Source organism: Tachypleus tridentatus, chromosome 4, assembly GCF_004210375.1.
Source record: "Tachypleus tridentatus isolate NWPU-2018 chromosome 4, ASM421037v1, whole genome shotgun sequence".
Lineage (NCBI taxonomy): Eukaryota > Metazoa > Arthropoda > Merostomata > Xiphosura > Limulidae > Tachypleus > Tachypleus tridentatus.
Genome location: NC_134828.1, coordinates 44,820,713 through 44,845,010, shown reverse-complemented (window position 1 = coordinate 44,845,010; position 24,298 = coordinate 44,820,713). Strand labels below are relative to the sequence as shown.

General features: G+C 32.1%; 1 protein-coding gene across 3 annotated transcripts in view; it reads left to right on the top strand.

Moving 5' to 3' along the window:
* Positions 1 to 2,355: 2,355 nt before the first annotated feature.
* The window catches only part of LOC143249007 (uncharacterized), a 37,410-nt gene continuing 15,467 nt past the window's right edge, over positions 2,356 to 24,298 (top strand). For 2 of the 3 annotated variants that reach the window (XM_076498152.1, XM_076498150.1), the window contains exons 1-8: positions 5,305 to 5,442; positions 9,687 to 9,904; positions 12,509 to 12,716; positions 16,636 to 16,742; positions 17,517 to 17,722; positions 18,164 to 18,335; positions 19,165 to 19,342; positions 20,448 to 20,545. In XM_076498152.1, the coding sequence (XP_076354267.1) occupies positions 9,758 to 9,904; positions 12,509 to 12,716; positions 16,636 to 16,742; positions 17,517 to 17,722; positions 18,164 to 18,335; positions 19,165 to 19,342; positions 20,448 to 20,545 (1,116 nt within the window). In that variant the 5' untranslated portion in view covers positions 5,305 to 5,442; positions 9,687 to 9,757. Of the gene's footprint in view, positions 2,471 to 5,304; positions 5,443 to 9,686; positions 9,905 to 12,508; positions 12,717 to 16,635; positions 16,743 to 17,516; positions 17,723 to 18,163; positions 18,336 to 19,164; positions 19,343 to 20,447; positions 20,546 to 24,298 lie in introns of those variants that run through there. The other variant, XM_076498151.1, reaches the window with a different exon arrangement.

The window sequence follows — 24,298 nt, the reverse complement described above, 5'->3', positions numbered from 1 at the left end:
TCAACAGCGCACACTTGTTTTCAAAATAATATATATATTCGGAACAGGTTGAACATAGGTACAACAAATATAGCGATTATAAACATATCATCAATGGTATACGTATACACATGTATATATATAGTTTTCGTCTTCTTTTCAAAAGTCCACTTAAGCTTATTCAGCTGCTTTAGTTTCAGCTTCTCTCTCTCTCGGGTTTGGATATCATATGTACCCTGGAGGGTCAGGTGCTCTTTGACATCTTCCTCAGTATGTCTGTCTCTTGTATTTGGGTGTATATAATTTTTATACCCAGAAGGGTCAGGTACACCGAGACCTCTTCCTCCTTCCATTACATTGTTGAAATTGATTGATTAATATGGAGTAATATCAATTTAATCAGTGATGTCGAGAAAACCCACTTGTAGAGAAATATATATGCAAAAACGGCTCGTTTGGATAATATTTTACATTATTCTATGTAAAATATTTTCTCATCCGAAACGAGGCGTTTTTGCATATAAATATCAACTTCAGACTGGTCCTTTTCAGGGCAATGTCCATTCATATTTTTCTTTTCTTTTTTTTAAAGTTTATTTACGTATGTGGCTGTTTTAATTTAGTACTATTTTATTAATTATTATTATTCAAATTTGATTTTATCAGATGTAAAATTTAACGGGGAAAGATGTTGGAAGCAATAGCACTCTGGATATTGATGTGTAATACTGTGAATTTATCCATGTTTAACAGAGTTCTTGATGTATGTTAACATTTTTGATAGGTATTTTTCGATGTTTTTCATAATTATTTTAATAATTATATTTGTTAGATTGTTTTCATTATTTGGATCAGTGTATTCTGTCAATATTTCAGAAAAGGTGGAAGTAATGGCATTGGTTAGTGTGTTTTTAATATTCATAGGAGTGGTTTTGTGTGTGTCTTCAGTTGTTTTAGGTAAATCTTCATTACTTGATGATTTTTCCTGCATGAATTATGTTTTCTTGACTACTGCAGCATATGAGTTTGTTGTGTGTTTGTTTTTTGGTGTTTGAGCAGTAGTTGATTTTGATTGTTCTTGGATTTTATTTGTTTGTGACTTGTTCATGTTTGGATTTTTAAGTTAGTATTAGTGTGCCTTAATAGATTTGTATTTTTGGCATCCTTTGTAATTTGCCGTGTGTTCTTCCCCAAAATTACAGCATTTAGGTTTGGAATTTAGTTTGGTACATTGAGATATGTGGTGATTTTCTCCACAGCCTACACAGCGCGTAGTTGCTCGGCATGCTGCTGCTAAATGTCCAAACCTTTGGCATTGGTAACACTGTGTTACAACCACTGATGGTGTTTTGGTTTGTTCTACTGTGTATTTATGATACCACAATGTAATACCATTATTTATTAGCTGGATTATGTCTTGGGTATTTTCCGTAACAACTTCAATTAGATTAGTTGTTTTTTTAATTATATTAGAAATTATTTGTTCCACTTAAACGTGTTTTATGTTTTTATGTAACCCGTGATTACAAGGCTCCAGGTAAGTGTGTAATTATGTTTCCTGTTTTAAAAGCATTTGAAGGCCATTCTTTCAGTAATCTATTAAAGTCAGCGAATTCCTGTCCTTGAACGAGGACCCCGCCGCGAGAAAGACGCTTAATGTTAGTAATGTTAATTTTAGGTTTACTTCAAACATAGATTTAAAATCAGGTTTAGAAAGTCCATAAGAATGTTTTCAGTGAAGATATTAGACAGTGCAATATTAATAGTTTTGTCCAGGGTAGTATTAATAAAAAGAGAAAAATACGGAAGATAGCCATCACGTGATTTTCAAGGGCGAGAGCTGACTGATTTCTCGGGAAAACTGAAAGAAGTTAGGTGTTGTACATTAGTACATAGTAAAAGGTTATAAGAAGAGTACAAGGGATTTAGCTACTTTATAAATATGAGTGCCAAAGACGGAATATATATTTCAAATGGGGTGAATGGTTTGTGAAATTTCAGCAGACCGTATAATATTCCACGATGGGAGCCCGTTAAATATAAATTATTGTAAACAAAGACAGAAACAATATTTCTTTAATTTAAGTTGTTAGGAACTGTAAGTTTCACAAACAAGTTGTGAGGTATGGTATAAGGATCATTGTTTATAAAGTTGAACTTATTACAGTCGTCAAGAATTTCAAGCATTTTCTTCACATTATCAGTTTAGTTGAAGATAACAACTCCATTTTCTTCGTCCTGGTAGATGATTGTGATATTTTTGTTTCTGTAGTGTTGTTTGATAAACGTTAGCTCTTTAGATTACAGATTTGAAGACATCCTTAGTGTATTTTAATTATAGAAGGTAGAGAATGCTAGTTTTTTATAATGGTAGTAAATATTTCCTGTGCTTTTTCAGAAGTATTTTTAGAAATAATAAGTAAATATTTTTTTATTTCTGTACAAGGGTCCCAGGGATATAGGTAGATGACAAAAGTGAGTTTTGAAGAAGGTATGGAGAAGCTTAATCCTTTGGACAATGCAGTTTATGAATTGCCACTTAAAGTAATATTGCTTTCACACACCTCTATACAGTTCACTCATAACACTGTGACAGATAGCTATTTCCTTTCTTTTCAAATGGCTTTTCAACTTCCATCTAACGTAAAAACACATTTCTTGGCTTTTTCACTTAGCTTAACAGTTTTACACTTTTCTCTTTCAAATGCGGTCTTATTCTCTGTGTAGAAAATATAGCCTTCAGATTTACCTTATTCTATCCAGCCTTTTACAAAGAAATTACTTCTACACAAAACATTTTATTTCTATAAGCATTTCTTTGAGAAAATTATTTCCTCTTTCCTAAATAATTTGAGATACCCACTGTTTCCTAACTTCCCTTATATCGGGAGACATATCTCGGGAGAAGTTTCCTCTTCACAAAACGGTTAAAAATAATGCAACCTTACTATCCTTATATTGACTTAAAATTTATAATAAAAGAGAATTTCAGACTCAAAACTTTTTCTCTGTAAAGAACGTTTGCCGAATTTTACTCTCGCGGGAACAATAGAGCCTCCTACATTATTCTCATTCCGACCTCACGTAATACACTTTCTTCACTTAATTTAAATTTATTTAAACTAATTCATTTGATCCATGTTATTTAATTTGTTGGTCTTATATTTCCGTATTCAAATTTTTTACTCTTATGTATATATTTCTGTTGTAAATAAATTTATTATTTGTTTGTTTTATACCTCTAAACTACTTATCATGGAATTGTGAGGATTTCCAAACAATTAATGGATGCTTCCTATTATCACATTCGTATTTTGTACCATCATTTAGTTACGTTTTACTAAAAATGAGTCGATTATTGAATTTTATATTATTATTTCTGTATAGGGATTATCATTTAATGTTTAATATAAAAAGCTAGTGAAATCAGTTGAAACTTACTTTACGTTACTACTAACAGTAATACAGGCAATTGTAAAGAGTTCTAACAAACGCCGCTATGGGTTCGAAAAAGTACTATGTATCACGTGACAATTGCATGCTGTCGTAAAAACATAATATAATATGTTCAGTATGTGCCATTTCTCTCTCTTTTTAATTACCGTATAATTAAACCACCATTCGTACCTTCTAATTACGGTGTTATTTATAATAACCATTATGATATGTGTCAAATGTTGGGGATAAGTTTTTACATAAAAACAGCTCAGTTAAAATACGAGGGTTGGACACTTCATATATATCTCTATACCATCTTGAAGGCCATATTTATCTTAGTTATAGTTTCAACAGTTTGATACGCTTCTGTAAAACTCACGTTAACTTCAAATTTACCCAAGAGTGTACAATGTAAAACGACGTCGTCAGTGTAAATAACAAGAGTTGGGAACTACAGAACTGGTTTATAGTATGGGCAAGAACTGTTAATAACACTGTTAATCATATTAAAAGTTCTAAAAATGAAATAAGTTGTATGAAATACCTATCAGGCACAACTTGAATATTCCTATCTTCAATGGTAATTATTAACGCTTATCGTTTTATGATCACTATAAGTGTCAGGATATCGGATACAGTTTAGGTGATGATAAGGTACTGTACACAATCTTACAATCACGGTTAACATAGGTCACGTGTTATATTCAATAAAATATCTGGATATTTGAATATTAATCCATGACAGATACTGTACATATTCCTATTCCAAGAAACCAACAAAGAAGGGAAGACACAAAGACGTCTTTGATTCTTTTTGCCAGTTGACTTGTTTAGTGCATAAGAAGACATTATGTCTGTAAATTATAATCATGGTTCTTCAGTTTCTGATACAAAATAAATAAATGCCGAACTTTTCTCTCCATAACATTCGTACGATTGTTGTCGTTATGTCTAGTTCAGATTCACGGCAATAAACATCAGGTACTTCAAAAATAACACACACTACATATGTTGTGTTTTGTTTTGCTTCTTAATTGGGCCTGGCATGGCCTAACGCGTTAAGGCGTGCGCTTCGTAATCTGAGGGGCGCGGGTTCGCGCCAAAACATGCTCGCCCTCCCAGCCATGGGGGCGTTATAATGTTCGGTCAATCCCACTATTCGTTGGTAAAAGAGTAGCCCAAGAGTTGGCGGTGATGACTAGCTGCCTTCCCTCTAGTCTTACACTGCTAAATTAGGGACGGCTAGCACAGATAGCCCTCGAGTTGCCTTGTGCGAAATTCCAAAACAAATAAAATCGTCTTAATTCGTGGCAGATGTTTTGTTTTTCCTTTTAATTCGTGGCAGATGTTCTGTTTTCAAAGGGAATTAACGTTTATCGTATGGAATGTATCTCAGCGATGTGATTATCCCCGTCGCCTAACTCGTGAAGTTAAGTTTCAACTAAAGGAGATTAATTACTCTTAATAAAAGTGGACTTTTTGAAAATAGTATTAAGATATCAGTATTTACTGAAATTTGTCTCTAGAAGTGGTGAAGGCAGAAGTGAAAGTATAGATGATAAAGACTGGCATCCCGGATTTCAGTAATCATCAACGTCAAACATTGTCGGTCGATATTTTATATGAATAAGTTATAGGGTCGTTTTTTTCAGTTAACAACAAATTCAATTGTTTTGCATACTATATTTGTATGCATTCAGTGGTATACTCAACATGCCTAAATAAAATACTGATCACAACACATTAAAAGTGCGCAATTAATGAATTATTCACACAAGTGTCATGTCTGCATAACCAACTTCCAGTTTCAGTTTTCACGTACTTCAATATTGCTCTAAATGTTAGTATTCTTATTCTGTATTATTTCATTGTTATGTACAGGTGAGGGCGAGAACATTCGAGTTATGCAACCTGGCAATTAGCTTAGCACCTGTGAATGTTTGTTACACACGTGTTGTTCCTGCTTCGACAGTTCATATCATTAACGTTTTTGCGTTTCTGTGGTATCAACTGAACAATGTTAACGTAGGTATATTTTGTTAGACCGCTTTATCGTTATATAGTAGCTTGGAATATTTTTATTTCTCATAAAATGTGATAATCGTGTAGTAATAGCACGTTAACTACAATATTAACTTCATTGAACTTTACAAATAAAATTAAATTCAATATAACTGTCCTCTATGGTTAAGAATAGTCTCGCTACTGCTACTAAGAGTTCTCAGTTCATTGAGTGTGATAGATGATAGATTCCAGGAGAGTGTTTTATTTCTAAATTCCAGGTTAAAGTGTACTTTAGAGAGACTAGTAACAAGGATATACAATTTATTTGCAGAGTGTGTAGATTAGAGTTGCATAGATAGAACGGGAGAAATGTAGATTATATATGTAAAAATCGGTTGGTATGGGTAGAGAAAGCTCTATGTAGATGAGTGAACGACGTTTCGAAGTTAATTTTTCCAAGCCATTTGGAAAAAAATGTTTTGCATGGAAGTAACTTATTTATGAAGGCCTAGTTAAGATGATGTAAGGTTATAGGCTCTATTTAGTACACAGAGAATAAGACTGAATTTGAAAGAGAATGGTATAAAATTGTTAAACTGAGTGATAACCACCTTAACTTTAACCACCTGACCATGCCAGGTCAAATAAATAGACATTACTGACCTGCCACTGTTTCTGTAGATTGTCGGAAGAATTACAACGATTGAAACCAGGTTTCGATACTGTTGGTTGGTAAAACACAGATAGTTTATTGTTTAGTTTTGTGCTTAATTACAAACAAACAAAAATTCATTAAGTCCGAACAGGAGACAAATTATAGACAGGTGGCTAATTTTACTGATACCTATATCACATATTAATTGTTAATTCTTTGTTTTTGTTATTCAGAAAGAAAAAATATTACAATTAGTTTGCATGATTTAATTGTACCCAATTATGCAATTTTCTAACAGATAATGATAAAGTACAAGATAACTATTTTTTTTATAAATTATTCACTAAATCTAACCAGGCTCGGGATGGCCAGGTGGGTTAAGGCGTTCGACTCGTCATCTGAGGGTCACGGGTTCGAATCTTAGTCGCACCTTTTAGCCGAGGATCATTATTAAGTAACGGGAAATCTTACAATTCGTTGGTAAAAGAGTTGCCAAGAGTTGGCGGTGGGTGGTGATGACTAGCTTTTTTCCTCTACTCTTACACTGCTAAATTAGGGATGGCTAGCACACATAGCCCTTGTCTAGCTTTGCGAGAAATTCAAAAAACATGAAACATAACCAAGGTTTTTAACTTCACGCAAGCATTAGTCTTACACCAACGAAGAGCCAGATTGGATCCCACAGCTAAAACAGAGAGAATGCTTGATAGAACGCAATTCAAAACCTAAAACTTCAGATTGAGAGTCAAATGCCTTAAACACCTAGCCATGCTGCGCCATATAATTAAATATTACGAACGTCAGTATCATCTAGTTATTGCTAAGATAATACCTCTTGAAAATTAGTTTAACTTTGCAACGAATCATTCATAGATGAACAAAAGAATAATAACAATTTTAAACATCTTTTCCTAAGAGTCAAAGTATCTGCTACACAGCGATAATATATCCAATAACCTTCCATCTACGAAGCTCATGCAAGTATTCAGTATCTCTCTATGTTTTTATAACTTATGGTTATTGATAACTGTATTGATATTTCCATTTATAAACAACAAAAGAAAAACAAACTTAATATATATATAAAAACTATACCTTCACTGAATGGTTAAATGAAATTCCTTTATCTTTAAAGTAATGATCCTAAAATATTTCTAAGCTGGTAATTTGCTTGTTTTTGAATTTCGCGCAAAGCTACTCGAGGGGTATCTGTGCTAGCCGTCCCCAATTTAGCAGTGTAAGACTAGAGGGAAGGCAGCTAGTTATCACCACCCACCGCCAACTCTTGGGCTACTATTTTACCAACGAATAGTGGGATTGACCGTCACATTATAACGCTACCACAGCTGAAAGGGCGAGCATGTTTGGCGCGACGGGAATGCGAACCCGCGACCCTCAGATTACGAGTCGCACACCTTAATGCGCTTGGCCATGCCGGGCCTGGTAATTTGCACCAAAAAAATTGCTGACAGAGTGTTTTCCTTTCCAAGTAATTAGTTTGTTCTTAAATGTGGCAAACAGTTACATTTTTCGAGCACCTTTCTTTCACAGAATTACGAAGCTAAATCTACAGCTTTCTAAAAGCACAGAAGATCCTCTTCACTTTAAAAAAGAAGCAGGATAAACAAAGAGCAACTTCACAATAGCCTTAACTTGATCAAAAGAGCCACAAAGATTTTCCAGCTACAATGCTGGAATTATAGGTGTTTCTAGAAATGAACATTTCTAATTTCTTACGTGATAACTTCCCAGACAATTGTGGGTGTTTTTCCACATCATTATCAGTATTTCCAGTGATGAGTAGAACATTCTTCGATTTCAAAGAATGTGGGCTACTAGTAAAAATGCTCCTTCAAATACACATGCACTGTATCTAGCAGTGTTTAGTACTCAACCCTGCAGTACTAAAAAAAAAAATGTTGGTGTAAGTGCTACAGCCTCATCAGTCAAAATTCTTGAGTAATTTTCTCATATGTGGCATTTGAATTGGCTGGATATTCAAGGAGTTGATTTATTTTATCTTTTGCTAAAACTCTTCTCTGTTAATTTTTCTTGAAATGCAGTTTTGACACACTCCATTGCAGCAAGTATTTTAGAAATGATTAGTATTCAATTTTGCCAAGAGGTGTTTGGACACTTCCATTTCTCCATCACTTCAGTGTCTATAATTAACCCTAGGATTATTTTTCCTACTGAAGTCTTTCCAGATGTCCATTTCAGTTTGATGTTGAATCTGATGCACCAGATGAAAGTCATTTCCTCCAACTAAGCAACATTGGGTCACACTGATTCACATTAATTGAATGACTTGGTTACAAATAGACCATCTTGTTGGGTACTGTGCTTTCTAAACACATGTAGAAATTACTCTCAGAGTTTGCTATTGCCCGAAACAATACGTTCAAATTTCCTACTTGTTCAACAAACACGCCAACTTATCAACAGACTGTTAAGGATTCTGAATCAGGAGAGAGGCTGTACAAACTACTTGAGTAATAATACTTGCAAAAGAGGATCACAATAGATGTCATAAAATCTGTGCTCCTGAGTATTGGTCTGACGTATTTTCATCACCATCATATGTTTCCCTTTTGCCATATGTTAAGTTATTGTCAGTTGTCAGTTAAAAGGCTTTTACTTGTTCTTATTAATACTATAAATATATATTCTGTGTTATTGGGTTTGGAATATTTTTACAGTAGGTGTCTGTAACTCTCTAACGATACATCCGACTATGATAAACAGCACACACTTTACTTGTTTTCAAAATAATATATATATATTCAGAACATGTTAAACATATGTAAAACAAATTGATAAAACTATGGTGATCATTCACATATCATAAATGGTATATGTATATATATAGTTCTCGTCTTCTTTTCAAAAGTCCACTTACGCTTATCCCGTTGCATTAGTTTCAGTTAATAAGCAATTACTATTGTACTAGTATTCTATGTGTTTCACTTACAATCTCGGCACGAGTTATCGTAATTGTATCCTATACTGATAAAATTCTCTGCTCCATTATTGTATTTAGACCTACTTCCAATAAACATATATTTTTTGTTAAAGTCCAGACAGATAGGTTCAATGCCTTTAGAAGTCTATTTGACAAAATAAATTATACTTGTCTCTTTCAATACTGTTAGTTTTTCTCTAACGTATTTATCGTTAGGCCAACATAAACTGTTAGGCTTATAACTTCTATGGCAGTTAACTTGATACTTCGCTTTTCCTTAGCCATACCTTTACTCTCTTCTACAACAGCCTGTCCTTTCCCACTTAACTCGCATTATTTATATGTTTATTACTTAATCATATTATTGCTATATTCTTGACATCAAAATGTTTTAAACACCACATCCAAAAATCGTCAGTTTTTAACTCTGTAATAATAGTAATAGCTAAACAGTATTAAAATATTAATTCATAAATAAACCAGTTAATAGTATCTACACTAGACAGTTTTTCATATCTTATTAAAATTATTAGTTTTACTTGTATTTTCTGATATTTAAATAAATATAAGTCTCTTACCGAATATTAATATCAGAATTGATGTTTCATTTTATAATTTTTGATACATGTCAATACTTTTTATTTATAGAGGATCAGCTACAGCAGAAGTTTCACAGTGTGCAGTATATTACAAGCCCTTATCTGAATTTATGAACCACCATGGCTCACAAAATTAAAGAAAATGAATATGACATATTGGATGAAAATATTATTCGGTCTCCACGTTCTCCTATTAAAATTCCTGATGTGACTTTTCAAGAATTTATATATAATTACTTAGAAGAAAATGGAGACAAACAGCTTTTGGTGAGTGTTTCGCTTATGGGAGATAAGTTAATTTTATAAATATGTTATTATAAATCATGAATAAAATCCGTTTTAACAAAATTATTTTAAATGTTAACGTCATTAGAAAAACGTAATACATTAAAGAAAACAAATACTATAACTTATATGTTTAATGACGAGACAGTGTTCATGTTATTTTAATACTTCTCTTAGCAATACTCTAAATTACTAGTGATTACATTCATTTTGCTATCGAGAACATGAAGGTTGTGAAAAAATGTATCCTCGTTTGTATTTGAGCAATCAAACGCTTAAGACAAACACAAATATTCATCGTTCCTCTTCAGTAAAACAGGATATTTCACTGTAGTCAAGTTGTTACTCAGCTATGCCTAATTTGAAGGCATTTTGTGACTATTTCTGAATTTTGTAGATCATCTCTCATTCCTAGGCTGTGATGAAACTCTCTGTCATTGTTTTCCTCACTCAGTGTATCAATTACTTTAAGTACAGATAAATGTCATTCACGAGACAAACATCCACTCTCTTCTTTTTATAGAGTGATATCTACAATGTCCTTCAATTTTATTTATTCATATCAATCAGGATGGTTTCTACAGATGTGAAAGTCTTTCATCAACGCATCATCTTTACGTCCCATGGGTTATTCATATTATCTGTACATTTAGTTTAAGCAGAAAAACAAAGTAAGCATCGGACGAAACTCTTGCCCTTGATTCTCCGTGAACCACTTAAAAGTATTATTTGTATTAATGCTAAAAGAACGATCTCTATAAGAGTCATTCTAAATCATACTACATTCTTAGATCATGAGCCTCCCATGATGTCGAGCTCTTATGGTTCCACATAAGTTTGCATTTGGAAACTGTCATTTTCAAGTTTTGTAAAGTATACAATGTTAATATAAAGAAATGTAAGTGTAGATGTATATAAAATGTAAATTACATTAAAAAATTCTTGTCTTAGACTCAATTCTTCAAATAAGTATAATAACTTTTTAGTGAAAGTAAAGAATACTGCATAATAATATATCAACCATACAGTATCTGATGTTGGCATTAGTGTCTGGCAAATTAAGATATTTTACATATTTTAGTTGTTTTTGTACATGATACGATACAGGTGATAATATTAGTAAGATGTGATAATCAGAGATAGAGGCATATATGATAAACTAACCTTAGTTAAGCATTTCAACAAGGGTGTCTAAATTATTCAGTTGTGTCTAAAAGTTGAAATTACAAAGTTTTATAGTTAAGTAAAATGAAAAGTTATTGATGCAAAAAGCATGAAGATATTCTACTTATCTTTACGCAAGCAAACCCAAATTGTTGTATTTGATCATCTGAGAGCTTGAGTGTAATAATGTTTACACATCTTGCACTTAACTTTCTGAATCAAATTTTATATGCGAATTGTGTATACTCGAAGAGTTTAGATAAATTTTTGCTCTAATACAGTGAAAATAATTATCTACAGCCATAATGTCGTATACATTGATTTACCTTGAATAATGAACATATGGGGACACATTCGTTTTAATTGCAAACCTCTGGATTCCATTAAATATTTCACACAGAGCCTTTTTCCTCACGTCTTCTCTGATCCTCAATTATCTCAAGTTCCTTTTCCTCCCTATCCACAACATTTGCTGTGTCTTGAGACCTTCTAAGGCATCACTTGGAGAAGCGAGCCATTAAGTTTGTCCTTAAAAATGGAATGTGGTCTATGCCCAACACCTTCATTTCCTCATATCTCCCCAATCTGTCAGCTTTATTCCCCTTAACAAATTGAACACCCCTATTTCTCATTCTTTAGATCACTCCTCATCTTTGATGAGTTAGTGCCTCTTTTACTTCTTTATCTATGTAATTTTGGTAAGGTAAAGTTAATACTAAACTATACACTCTTATTATTGCCTTAACTACACTATACCTCTTGTCTAGCTGACTGGTTGTGGGTAAATACTCAGTTAGTCATTACACTTTTCTGTTTTCTCAGTAATTCATTGCCTGTACCTATTTATGCATCTATCCAGTCGAAAAATATACCCACCATGAAATGAATGTTGTCTCCCCGAGTGTTTCCCGTATATTACGTCCTCACTGTAGGGTTTCACACTCCAAGAACGTTTCAGTTATTTTCTTTGAAAGAAGCTAATCTAGGCTTTTACAATTGCATAGGCCCCTCCACAACATCAATATGAGAGCCTAGCTATTGTGAGCAGTGAGTTCATGATACCACTTCAAAACCTGACACTTTATTTGTCTAAAACTGTATTTTCAACAGTTGCTTAATCACTGTGCACTCACTTCTTCTCCATTGCTTCACAATGTTTTTGCTTCATCTAAGAATGAAGTTAATTTTGTTTCATACTTTCTATAATAGGAATTTTCGCTTATTATGATGCATTTTCTAACTTAGCTTTCGATTTTTACATCAGGAGAAATTAAGTATTTGTTGAAAATGAATGTTTGATGTTAGACTATTAAATAGTGGCTGCTAAAATAGTAATAAATGTAAGCAATTTACCGTAAAAAATTTAATTGTGCTATTCATTTATAAAACAAAGAAATTCAGTTTTACTTTTTCTCAACATAGGTGGCATACGATAATTCCTCTTCTTATACCAACAAGGAAGTTGCTTTGTACAGTCGTCGACTTGCAAGTGTACTCATACGGCAAGGAATGGAAACTGGAGATGTATTTTGTATCTGTGTGACTAACAACATAAATTTCCCAATAGCTGTTCTTGGAGCAGTTAGTGCAGGGGCAGTTATTGTTTTTGGAAAACCTTATGAAACAGAAAGTAATTTAGATTCTAGAATATAATATAATTTTTTCTGTATTTTGTGCGTAAAAATGTAAGTTTAAAAAGTTTTGTGTGTATCATAATACCCCCTCACGTGATACAACCTATTCTTCAGGTGTCGTATAACACTGAAATATTAATAGATTGACCCTTGCAGTGGGCAAAGTGCAATTATTCCATTTAACAACTTTTCACTTATGTGAAATCATTTTTACAGAACATCCTTACTTAATTCCCTTTGACACTATAGCAATTCTTTTACATTGACTTCTCGTGTTTAAACATTGGTCTAGTATGGCCTAGTCTATTAACTTAAAACCAATTACATTAACACATTTGCAATTTTCTCCACTATCATCAGTAAGCCCTCGATTCTGATATAGTGTATGAGAACTTCAGTAAGAAAATGTAATCACTTTTTTACTCAACAAAGAACGAGTTTTTCATATTTTTCTTTCACAAAGTGTTGCACATCGCCCAGTAATGTCTTTTGATTTTCCTACTACCTTTTGAATTTCAGTACACTTTAATTTTCAACAAAAATACACACTAACGTTAATGTTTTATTTTCTGATGAGAATCTTGTTGCCACATATGAACCCACAGATAATCACTGATGTTTGGATATAATTTAATGTGGCGATCCACATTCATACCGTTCACACCGTGAACATCGCCGAAGTTCATATAAGCAAATACACAAACATATTCGAACTACAGTCCCACAGTAGACAATTGTACACAAAAGCCATTTTGTTACTGATACGAGCACGAAATTACAGCTTAACAGACATATCAATTCACCACTGGATCGTTGGAAGACAGAAACAATTAATTAAGACCTGTACTAAATATCTTATACATTCCGACTCTTACGTTGTCAAACTGAAGACAATATTTGATAGTTTCCCAAAGATAAACAAATCAATACCTCGTTTGACCACCAGGTACATGGGTAGTCCCTAATTCAAATTCCAAAGCCTCCAGTTTGTATTGTAAGAAATCCCACGTGGTTGTCATCATACTAACCTCAGTGAATCTATTTATAAGCATTCTTAATCAGGTATTCTTACGCGCTTGGTTAACAATGCTATAGGGGTGCTCATTTCTTCCCACATTAATGTCTTGTACATGTAATGGACTTTATATTTGGTACTCCCTCCATATGCCATTTGAAATGCCTCTGGGATTTTTCTCACAAGTATTCTATGAGAAACCCCTATCACCTCCCCTGAGTCCTCTGCCAGGTCCATGTACCACAATGCTCCATTTTAATTCAGTCTCTGTGGGAAATGGCTGGTTGCTCTCACCAGTAATAAAGCTCTTTGGGGCCAAAGCTTGTGAGCAGTTTTACCCAATCAGAAGGCCAATCTCACAGTCTTGCAGTGCAGTGCACTATTCCATGAAGATGGGGCCACGATATAGCAGTTTGCGAGATTGGAATATGTGGCACGTCGACAAGGACGTAGTTCCTGGTGTAAGCAGTTGGAAAGACACCTTTGTGACAGAGTGCAAACCATGTACCGTCAGGTTGTGGACTCGGAGACAGCTGACCCTTTGGTCCTTAGACGTCATCATTGTGAGCATCAAAGTTGTTGATTCTGCTTGAGCTCCACGTCTGCCTGCTTTGTCTCTCAGAATGAAGGTGGTATCAGACTGCATGTTCAGGAGTACATAAACAAGATGTTCCCTGGTTGGGTCATGTGCACTAGCAACAAAGACAGGCACAATCACTGAGCAGATAACAGGTTCATTCCTGGACATCAAAACTTTATGGCACACTGCATTCTGAGATTCTTCCCTAACTTGGCTTCTGCCAGTGTTTGGTTTGTCTCTGACTGAGGTGTCCTTTATCTCACTGGGTGTTGTCTCACGGTAAAGAGTTGTTGGGTATTTCTTGTTGCATCTTTGGCAAATGCGCTTTTGGGTGCATTTTCGTACTAAGTGTCCCACATGAGGCATCCATAGCATAGACCATTGTTTCAATGTAGTCCTCTTTTTTGGAAAAGGCTTTGTTGGAGAAAGTCCTGCATCCCAACGTAAAGTGGCCTCTACTGCCACAGTAGGGGCAGGTTTCATTTTGCATTGTCTTTCTGTGTGTGTCAGTTTTTAATGCAAAAACCTTGGCAGCCGTAGTCTGTTTCTGTCATTGGTTAGATGACTGATCTCCATTTGTCCTCAAAGATCCAGGTGAGGCGATGGAATCACAGGCAATCTCTGCTTCACTCATTATGAATTTTGCAAACTGGTGAAATGATTGGTGTTTTTATTTGTTTTTTTGTATACCTAATCTTTAATCATCTTATCATGACCCAATCCGATATTTTTGTAAGAAGCTTCCAGTTCTCTCTGCTGTCATTCAGGATATCCAGACTTTTCACTTCAGTCATGGCTGCTTCGCACTGATTCAAGAACTCTGATAACTTCCTGACACCTTCTCCATCTCTTCCTGTGATCTTGGGCCATTTGCCTAGCTTATTGCTAAACGACTTACTTACAACAAATAGATTGCCATATCAATCTTCCAGGACTGCCTTAACTTGCTGGAAGATGTTCTCTGAGCTAAGCATGAGATAGCCATTGATCACATCCCTCGCTGCTCCACTGACATATCTCTTGAGGTAATGTATTTTCTCTGCATTGCTCACCTTCTTTGTTCGATGAGGGACTTGAATGCCATGTTCCAGTTATGGAATGATAAAATGTTATAATATAAAAGATGTTTAAGATAATGTACTAAAAACGTGAAGGAAAGGAACTGAAGTTTGCAACAAATGTAACTATTTTAACTATTTCTTGTAGGACCACTTCTCAGTGTAATTCCACAGATATTAATGCTGACAATGCATGAAACCTAAAGTTCTTTTTGTTTTTTATTTCTATGAACAAGAATAAACTACTTTATTGTTCTGGTTTTAAACATTTTAATATTCTAGTTTGTCTCTGTTTTCACTATGGTAACTTTACTGATTTCCAGTGTTAAAATCAGGGGTTCAATTCCCCTTGGTGGACTCAGAAAATAGCCCAATGTGTCCTTCCTATAAAAAAGCACATGCACACACACAATCTTGTAATTTCAGTTTTGGAATGATATATATAACAATATTTATAAAGTGACAAAGATTGATTAGGTTAATGTGAAGCAGTGGTATTTTTTACGAAGAGAAATTTGATAAAAACTGTAATTAGGAAAAGGATTAATTCATTAAAGTTACTAAGATATCTTAAAATTCAGATCAAACAATTTTTTAAAACTTATCAACGAGAAGGTTATGGTAAAGATTGCTGAAGCCTGAAGATTTTATACATTTAACCTCAAATCCTTTAATTATCTTTTCATATTGAAACAAATTCATGATTATAGTGAACACTTTGATACTCATTTTTGTTAATAAGACAATAACTATGGAATTGCTCTATAATGTATCGCCTATTAGAACTAACAAATCTTTAACCATGGATTTTTCTACCAGTCACAACAAATTTACTTCTTTGATGTTTAATGTTGTTTGAGAACACAAAGTAAGCTGCATTTTATGAGTTCTAACAGAATGTTCCTAAGATCTGATAAAAATATTATGTGTACTGTAGGTTAGTATTTATAACTACTGTAAACTGCTTGCACACACTGTTCAACAACAGGTTTAATTTTTTAATTAAACTCTAGTTCTTTACATGAATGTTTAATACAATTATTTCAACAAGCATTAATTTTTTTTATATAGCTATGTTCTTTCTGCTCATGACTTCTTCATTGTTTTATAAAAATATATTATATAAGTATGTTATGCATGCATTGATGAATTATATCCTTAATTCAGTTTATCTATTTTGTAATCATTCAGTAATAATTCACTATCAAACAACAAAGTATAAGGACATTGAAAAACGTGGTTGTTTCATTTTATCCAATAAGATGAGCTGCGATATACTCTGGAGTCCACTAATGCTGTTTATATTTTAACGGAAAAAGGAATCATTGAAAAAATGAAAAAAGCCACTCAAAACCTTGAGAACTTAAAGGCAAGATTTAGATAAATTTATGTCCTTATGTGTTTTTATATCGATGTATAATTATATAGAGTATAATTTTTGTACTTTAGATCTAATGTCTTAAATGACGATATAAGAATAATTTTTACTAAACAATTAAGCTATAAAAGAATGTCTCTGTATATAATGTAGAATTTTGTGATAAATTAGATTAAAAAGTATATCAGAGATCAATATACTTAATAAAATTGATTAGTTTTTAAGTTGTTTTGAATTAAGCACAAAGCTACACAATGGGCTATCTGTGTTCTGCCCACCACGGGTATCGAAGGCTGGTTTTTAGCGTTGTAAGTCCGCAGACATACTGCTGAACCACTGGGGGGCTAGTGTGAACGTACATAAACTGATTTTCCTGCATTTCATATTACAATAAGTATTACGCATTATGATGAAATTTACAAAGAGTATATTTTTTCTTATACAGGCAAGTTATGTTTCTTTGTAGTAACATCAATTGGGTTTAAATACTTAAAAATGTATTCATAATATGTGATATCTCTAAAATTATAAATTCTATAATATTATAAATTATAGATCAATATAATAAAAATAAATAACGGGATTATATGAATCATTTGATAATTTTAATTGGTAAATGTCACATATTTTTTATAAAATTACCTTGTAATTCCGCTTTAAATGCATAAATCACTTGTGTTGTGAAGTACTGAACACTCTTATAGTAAGGATAACAATACTTCATCAGTAAAAATATTAGATACTAAAGTCATTTTCCTCATACAGGATATCTTCGTGTTTGGAAAATCTGAAGGCTGTTTTAACTTTTATGACATAATACAAGGTGATGATGGCTTAACATTTATTGGCCCTTCAAAAATCAACCCCAAAGAAGCTCCCTTGGCTTTGACATTTACAAGTGGAACAACTGGTTTACCAAAAGCTATTGTTCATACTCACCATGGAATTATTGCCTCCATTATGCAACTTACGTGAGAAGGACATTACAATAGAATCAGCTTGAATTATGAAATTTGTAATACTACCTTAATGATTGAAAGATTTATTATATAAAAAAAACTCTTTTTTTGTACTGTAGTAGCCAATTACAAATAACAGTGTTTACCTAGTGTTAGGTAGAAAACAAAACCATTCCCTTTTAACTTAGTTTTAAAAGTTATTATGGTGGTAAATACATACAATAGACTACTTGTACTTTACGTTTGTAAATTGGAAAGCAAATGAGGAGGTTATTATGAAAAAGTTCCCATTCTTGGTCTGAAAATAATCTAAATACTAAATAAAATTAGCAATTTCAAGTAACCCCCAAGTAAATATAATTATGTTATTCTAGGTAATCCAAAATCAGTTGTACTTATCTTTTCATATTTTTCAATTTATTTAAAAACTAATGTGTTTATTTTTTTCAATAGGCATCCTACTTCACTTAATTTCTTACTGGAAGATATCGTCCTCTCAACATATCCATTTTGTCACTTAATTACCCTAATAATACTGTGCTCAGTAATAAAAATTAATGTATCACTCATTGTGGTTCCATATTATGACTTTGACTTGGTTCTGGAAGTTATTTCTCATCACAAAGTAAGAATTTACAAATAGGTACAGTTATGTTAGCTCTTAACAAGAAAGTAGCATATGAATGAGCTGTAAAAATCAAAACAAGTAGAGGAAATAAAAGAAAGGCTTGAGATTTAATATCATGATAAACATATCGTCTAATTAGTTAGATAATTCCTCATTCACCACTGAGGTACAAAATGAGAAACGTGACTGACAAAAAAATTTAAGTTATTGTTTTAATATCAGATAAAATTTAATTATAAAAATGAGTATATTAAAGAGCTTTTTTAAGGATATATATTTTCTTTTTTTAGTCGTTTCATCATATCTTCATCTTTTATACTGTATATACATATATATATATATATATATATATATATAGTTTCACGCCACTCAATTCAACATTTCTTGTAAAACATGAAGGTTAAGTAACTGAGCATCCAGTAAAGGTCTTTTGCAGGCTCAGAAAAGGTATCTTCTTTCTCTGTACCCTATTGTGGAAGTCTTGGAAATTAAATTTTCATTCTCAGTTCTTGTACCGGCAAAATAACGTCACTTTAATTATGAACAGTCTAATTCTAACTGTTAATTCTACTATTAACAGAGGAGTAGCTTCAGAATATGTTAAATAGGTTTTCCTCCACCCTTCAGAAATTCAAAATTAGGGATTTTTGTGCCTGGAAGTAAAGAACCTATGAATTTATTGTTTGATATGTTTTACGTAAAGTTCCATTGAGATTGAAAGCTAGAAAATCTAAAGGCATTTCATGTACATATAAGAAGCTGTAAAATTTTGTAATATTATCCCAATTATCATTCATGTCTTTATTTGGAGTATTTTCTTTTCCAGCCAAAAGTCGTTTTTACTGTTGTTTCTTTTGTTTATAAACTACTAAATGACCAAAAAGTTCAAGATTATGATCTCACCAGCATTAAGGAGATTATAACAGGTGGAGCACCTTTAAATTGGAAAGCAAATGAAGAGGTTATTATGAAAAAGTTCCCATTCTTGGAAATTGTTCGACAGGGTAAGAAATAAATTGCAGATATCAATTATTAAGTATCATGTATGTATATATATATAAATGTTTGTAGGTAAATATTTGTTAGAAAAATATGATTTTTTCAAAGATTACAACAGAGATGTATCTAATTTTTTTTTATTTTTCACATTTGACTATTACTGTATCACTAGAGTTTAAGAGTGACACCCTTATAAGAGCTGATTAAGACTTGTAGTACTCATATATTTATTTCTGTTTCATAATACTGTCACTTTACCAAGTGGAATTGAAAAGTGATATTTCAAGTTTTTGTAATACATATTTTTATGTTTAACAGATTTTAAACCTGTAGAAAGTAAACTATATTTCCACTGATACTATATTATTGCCTGACATTGTAAGACATATTCTTAATGCAGCTTTAGTTCCACCTAATGAAAGAACAAGTAGCCTGTAGCCTGAACCAACAAGACTTCATTACTGTACCTACAACATTTCTATTAAAAGAATAATTTTACACAATCAAAATTTTACATATTCAAATTTATACAAGAAAATGTGTAAAACTAATAAGAATAGTATCTGCTAAACTTTACCATCTAGTTTCTCTATTTGCACTTATAACAAATCTGAAGTAAAAAGGTAATATAACAACTTCTTCATAAAAAAATAAATGTTAGCAGTTATGAGATAAAACGATTAGAATCATCTGTATTATGACAGAATAGAGGCAATTATTTTCTGTACAAATACACATTTAGAATCAGTATTTAAAATACCTACAAGAATGCTTATAAAAATAACTAAACTTTAAATAATTGTATGAACTGATAAGTAATTCAAGCAAAAACTCTTCTCTGAAGCAGTAACAGCTACAGGTGGGATTTCTCAAAGATTTTTTTATACTGTGACAAAACAGATAATGTGTCATGGTCAAGATAACAAGAAGACTAATTTTTTACATATTATGGTAAAGAAATTATATTTGCTTTTATTTTTTTCAGTGATACTTATAAAGAAAAACAATAAAATTTACTACTTTATATCAAAGAACAAACAGTTGTCACTTAAACCATAAATATGGAAACATTAAAATAATAATTCAAACGATCTTTATTCTTGTGTTTAGCATACGGTTTGAGTGAAATGATGCCTGTCGCTTTTGTAGAAGAAGGAAGTGTTCTTCCTAATTCTGTTGGAAAGTTAGTTTCATCAACTGAATTAAAGGTTTGTAATATTAAGAAGTAAAATAACATCCTGTAATATATAAATGGTATTCTAAGCTAATTTTTTTAACTTTCAATGACAATGACCGTCATGATCATTTACTCTAATTGATAGAGATTATTTTGTCTGATCAATAAAAGCATGGTCACATGAACAAGGAATAAAAGAGTATAAAGTACTTGTGAATATACAAATACTAATTTTTTACATGTTTATTTGTGGTACATTGAGATAAACCTAAATTCTTAAATAAAGTTACTAAAAAAATGAATTAGTGTCAACAAAAATAGTAAACAGTAAAATAGTAGTGAAAGAAGGTATGAATGACATTGAAAGCAAATCTGTATATACAAAAAGTTAGTGTTGGAGATAACAGAGATTCCAATCATGCTACACAACCATGACAACTGATTTTAATAAATGGATTAAATGGAATGAAAGTTTTTTGTTAAAAGTTAGAGATCTAAGAAAGTTTGATAAACAACAAGAACATCTAGGGAAAGAAAAGTGTAGACACAGAAGAGAGAAAGAAAGACTACAAGGAAAAAGAAATACAAAAGAAAAAAAGGAGGGAAAAAAGAGACTTGAAATAAAGAGAGAAAGAATAAGAGTACAAACTGACAGAGGAGGGGCTACAAATTGTGGGAACAAGAGTACAAACTGAAGGAATATAGACTTGATGATGTTCACTATAAGATACTACACCCTCTCTCTCTTGCCCTAAGAGTGCTGTTCTTCTGGTCGTCTTTAATCAGACTTAGCAGGAGGATGACTTCCTTGATGCTTGGCTCCAGGCTATTAACTCTCATTTCCCAAACCTGAGAAGGATTCCAAAGACCCTTCTAAATTATTGCCCAATCACTTTGAATAACTGACTCTGTAGGGACTTTCTGATAACAATCAGAGGATTATTAATGTTTGCATTGTAGCTTCTTTGACCCTTAAGTCACAATAGTAAAATATTTTTTTACTCATGAAATTCTTACCAGTTGTAATGATGAAAGATACCCCATTGTTTTCGCTACAAAATGACAACCAATCAATAAACTGGATAATATAGAATTTCCTTCTACAACAAATACCATATTCACCTTATTCTGTAATGGAAGGATGCTTAAATTTTGTCCCATACCAATTCCTAATGTCAGTATCACAGGCTTCCTTGTATACCTATAAATATGCCTACTAGTAGTGCACATGACAATATCGCATTATTAAACATAAATTATATAAAATCTTGATTTATTTCTTATAGTAATATTTCTAAATAATGTATGATATTGCTGAATGCTTTTATTATTATATTTGAGTCACGTTAACTACGTTCACATTACTTTAAGGTGTACATATAATAACTTGTGGTAAACTTTTACTTTGTTTAAGGTATAAGTGCTAATTCTAGTTGATTTGCTATTGGACCTCATCACCATATGTTCTAGCCATGAGTCACTACGGTCACTAACTTGAATATCTTTAGCACTTACAACTTTGTCATAGTCAAAGTTTATTTTTATTTTGATAGTCTTTTTAATTACTCTTTCTAACTTTCTTTGTAAGTTCTTAACATAATGTTTTAGGTCAACAGAAACGTATTAGCCCATCTCAGCCATTCTAAATTCTAAACTAAATTAAATTAAAATTAAACTTAAAACAAGCCCTTATCATGCATATACTTATCAAGCTTTTTTTTTTAATTTACTACCTTTACAATATCTTAATGCAACCAATTCCAAAGGACAATCTACCTATTAGAAAAATAGAACTGTCCTACCTGAAGATGACTCCTTCCCTGACAACATTAATACTTGTGTAGCTTAGTGCTTCTATTCTCACAGTTAAATGTGAAAAAAAGATGCATCAACCCTAGAAATTATTGTATATGCTTCTGAATTTCCTACTAGCATTTCCTGTTAACATATACTGGTAGTTTAAATTTATCATATGTTTTTTGAATCTCAAAGTTATCTGTGCTTAGTTGTTTGATTACTTAAAAAAGTCCTCTTTATAATTTTTCTAGTTTTTGTTGTATGTTTTTTAACGTTAGGTGTGTCTCTTAAAACTTTCTCTCCTAATTTTATTTCACTTCTCTGTGCTTTCTTACTCACCTGCTTTTCTTCATATTCAGCAGCTTTAGTCAAGTGCTCATTTGCTGATAGAAATGCTATTTTCTTTCAGTGTAGCATTTCAACGTTGCAGTTTTCATCTATTCCATAGTAATTTTTTTTAGTGCTAATATTTCTTTCATAGGTAGCATAACATTTCTACCATGCAACAAAAAGTAAGTGCTTTCTTGAGCAGAATCATTCTTGTCACATCTATAAGCTAATAGTAATAAAGAAACTTTCTTATCTCGGGTTTTCTGATTTTGCCCACAATACTGAAAGATCATACCTTATAAAGTTCTGTTAAATATCTGTACTTAACTGTCAGCAGCTGGGTGATAATCAAGTGGTTTGATTCTGTGTATACCCAATATGTTACTTTTTATTCATAACTTAAAAATGATGTTTTCCACTAACTCTGTTAATAGATATTATAGTATCCCATACCTAGCCATAATTGGATTCAGAAATGCATCAGCAGTTGTTTTTGCTTTTTATCTAGAAATAGGATTGCTTCTGGAAACCTAGTTAAAAATCAACAATGACTAGAACATATTTATTTCATAGATAAAATGTCAGCAGTGGATCTAAAATACCCATAGCCACTAGATGGAAAGGTGTAATTAAATGGGGAATCCTTTATAAAGAAGCATTATTTAGGTACAAATGAGTTTTGTCTTTACTTTTGACATTCTAAACGTAACTCTCAGTAATTTGTAATGTCTTTTCTAATATTCATCCAAAAGAAGCATTTACTGGTTCTGCTGTAAGATCTCCTAAATATTAAGTGAGATGTAAGCAGAGCATTATGATAAGTTTTTATAAGTTTTGAATTCTGATGTACAACTGTATGTAAAGTCTTATCCATAGGTACTTTGTCAGCTATTTTTATGCATAGCATTTCATTATCTAACGTGTTTTATAAGTTTATAAGTTTATTTATAAGTTTTGAATTCTGATGTACAACTGTATGTAAAGTCTTATCCATAGGTACTTTGTCAGCTATTTTTATGCATAGCATTTCATTATCTAACGTGTATTCTATATCTTCTATTGTTTACTAACATTATTTTAAGAACTTTATGAAAAAGTAACAGTTAATTGTTATGTATTTATTATTAATCATAGGTGAAAAAAATATCTTAATGGAGTAATTAATCAGTTAATTCAGAGTAAAGTATTGTCATTGACAGAGGTAGATCAAATAGATTGTGTGAATAAATTTTTAAAAGAGAATAAAAGTTTCCAGTATATAAATACAAAATATATACATATTTAAACGTTTTAAACAAGTACATTTTGTTTTGTTTTTTAATGTATATCATTTACAGTTTTGAGAAGCTAACAGATAAAAATGCTATAACAAAACGTAAACATTAGTGAACAATAATATCAAATAATTAAGATGTAGGTTTAAAGCTTATTGCAGGAATTAGCCCGGTATGCATTCCATGCCTTTACCTAGAGGTGAGAAAATTCACAGATATGGACTTTAGTGCCAGACAAATGTGGTATATATTGAGATAAAACTACAACTGTTAAGATAAAGCTTCTGGTTAACAGGAGAGGGAGGATTCATGAATGAATTAATCTTAGTGAAGATTACATGTCAGTGTGTTACATGGTTTGTCTCTATACACCCTTAGTTAAT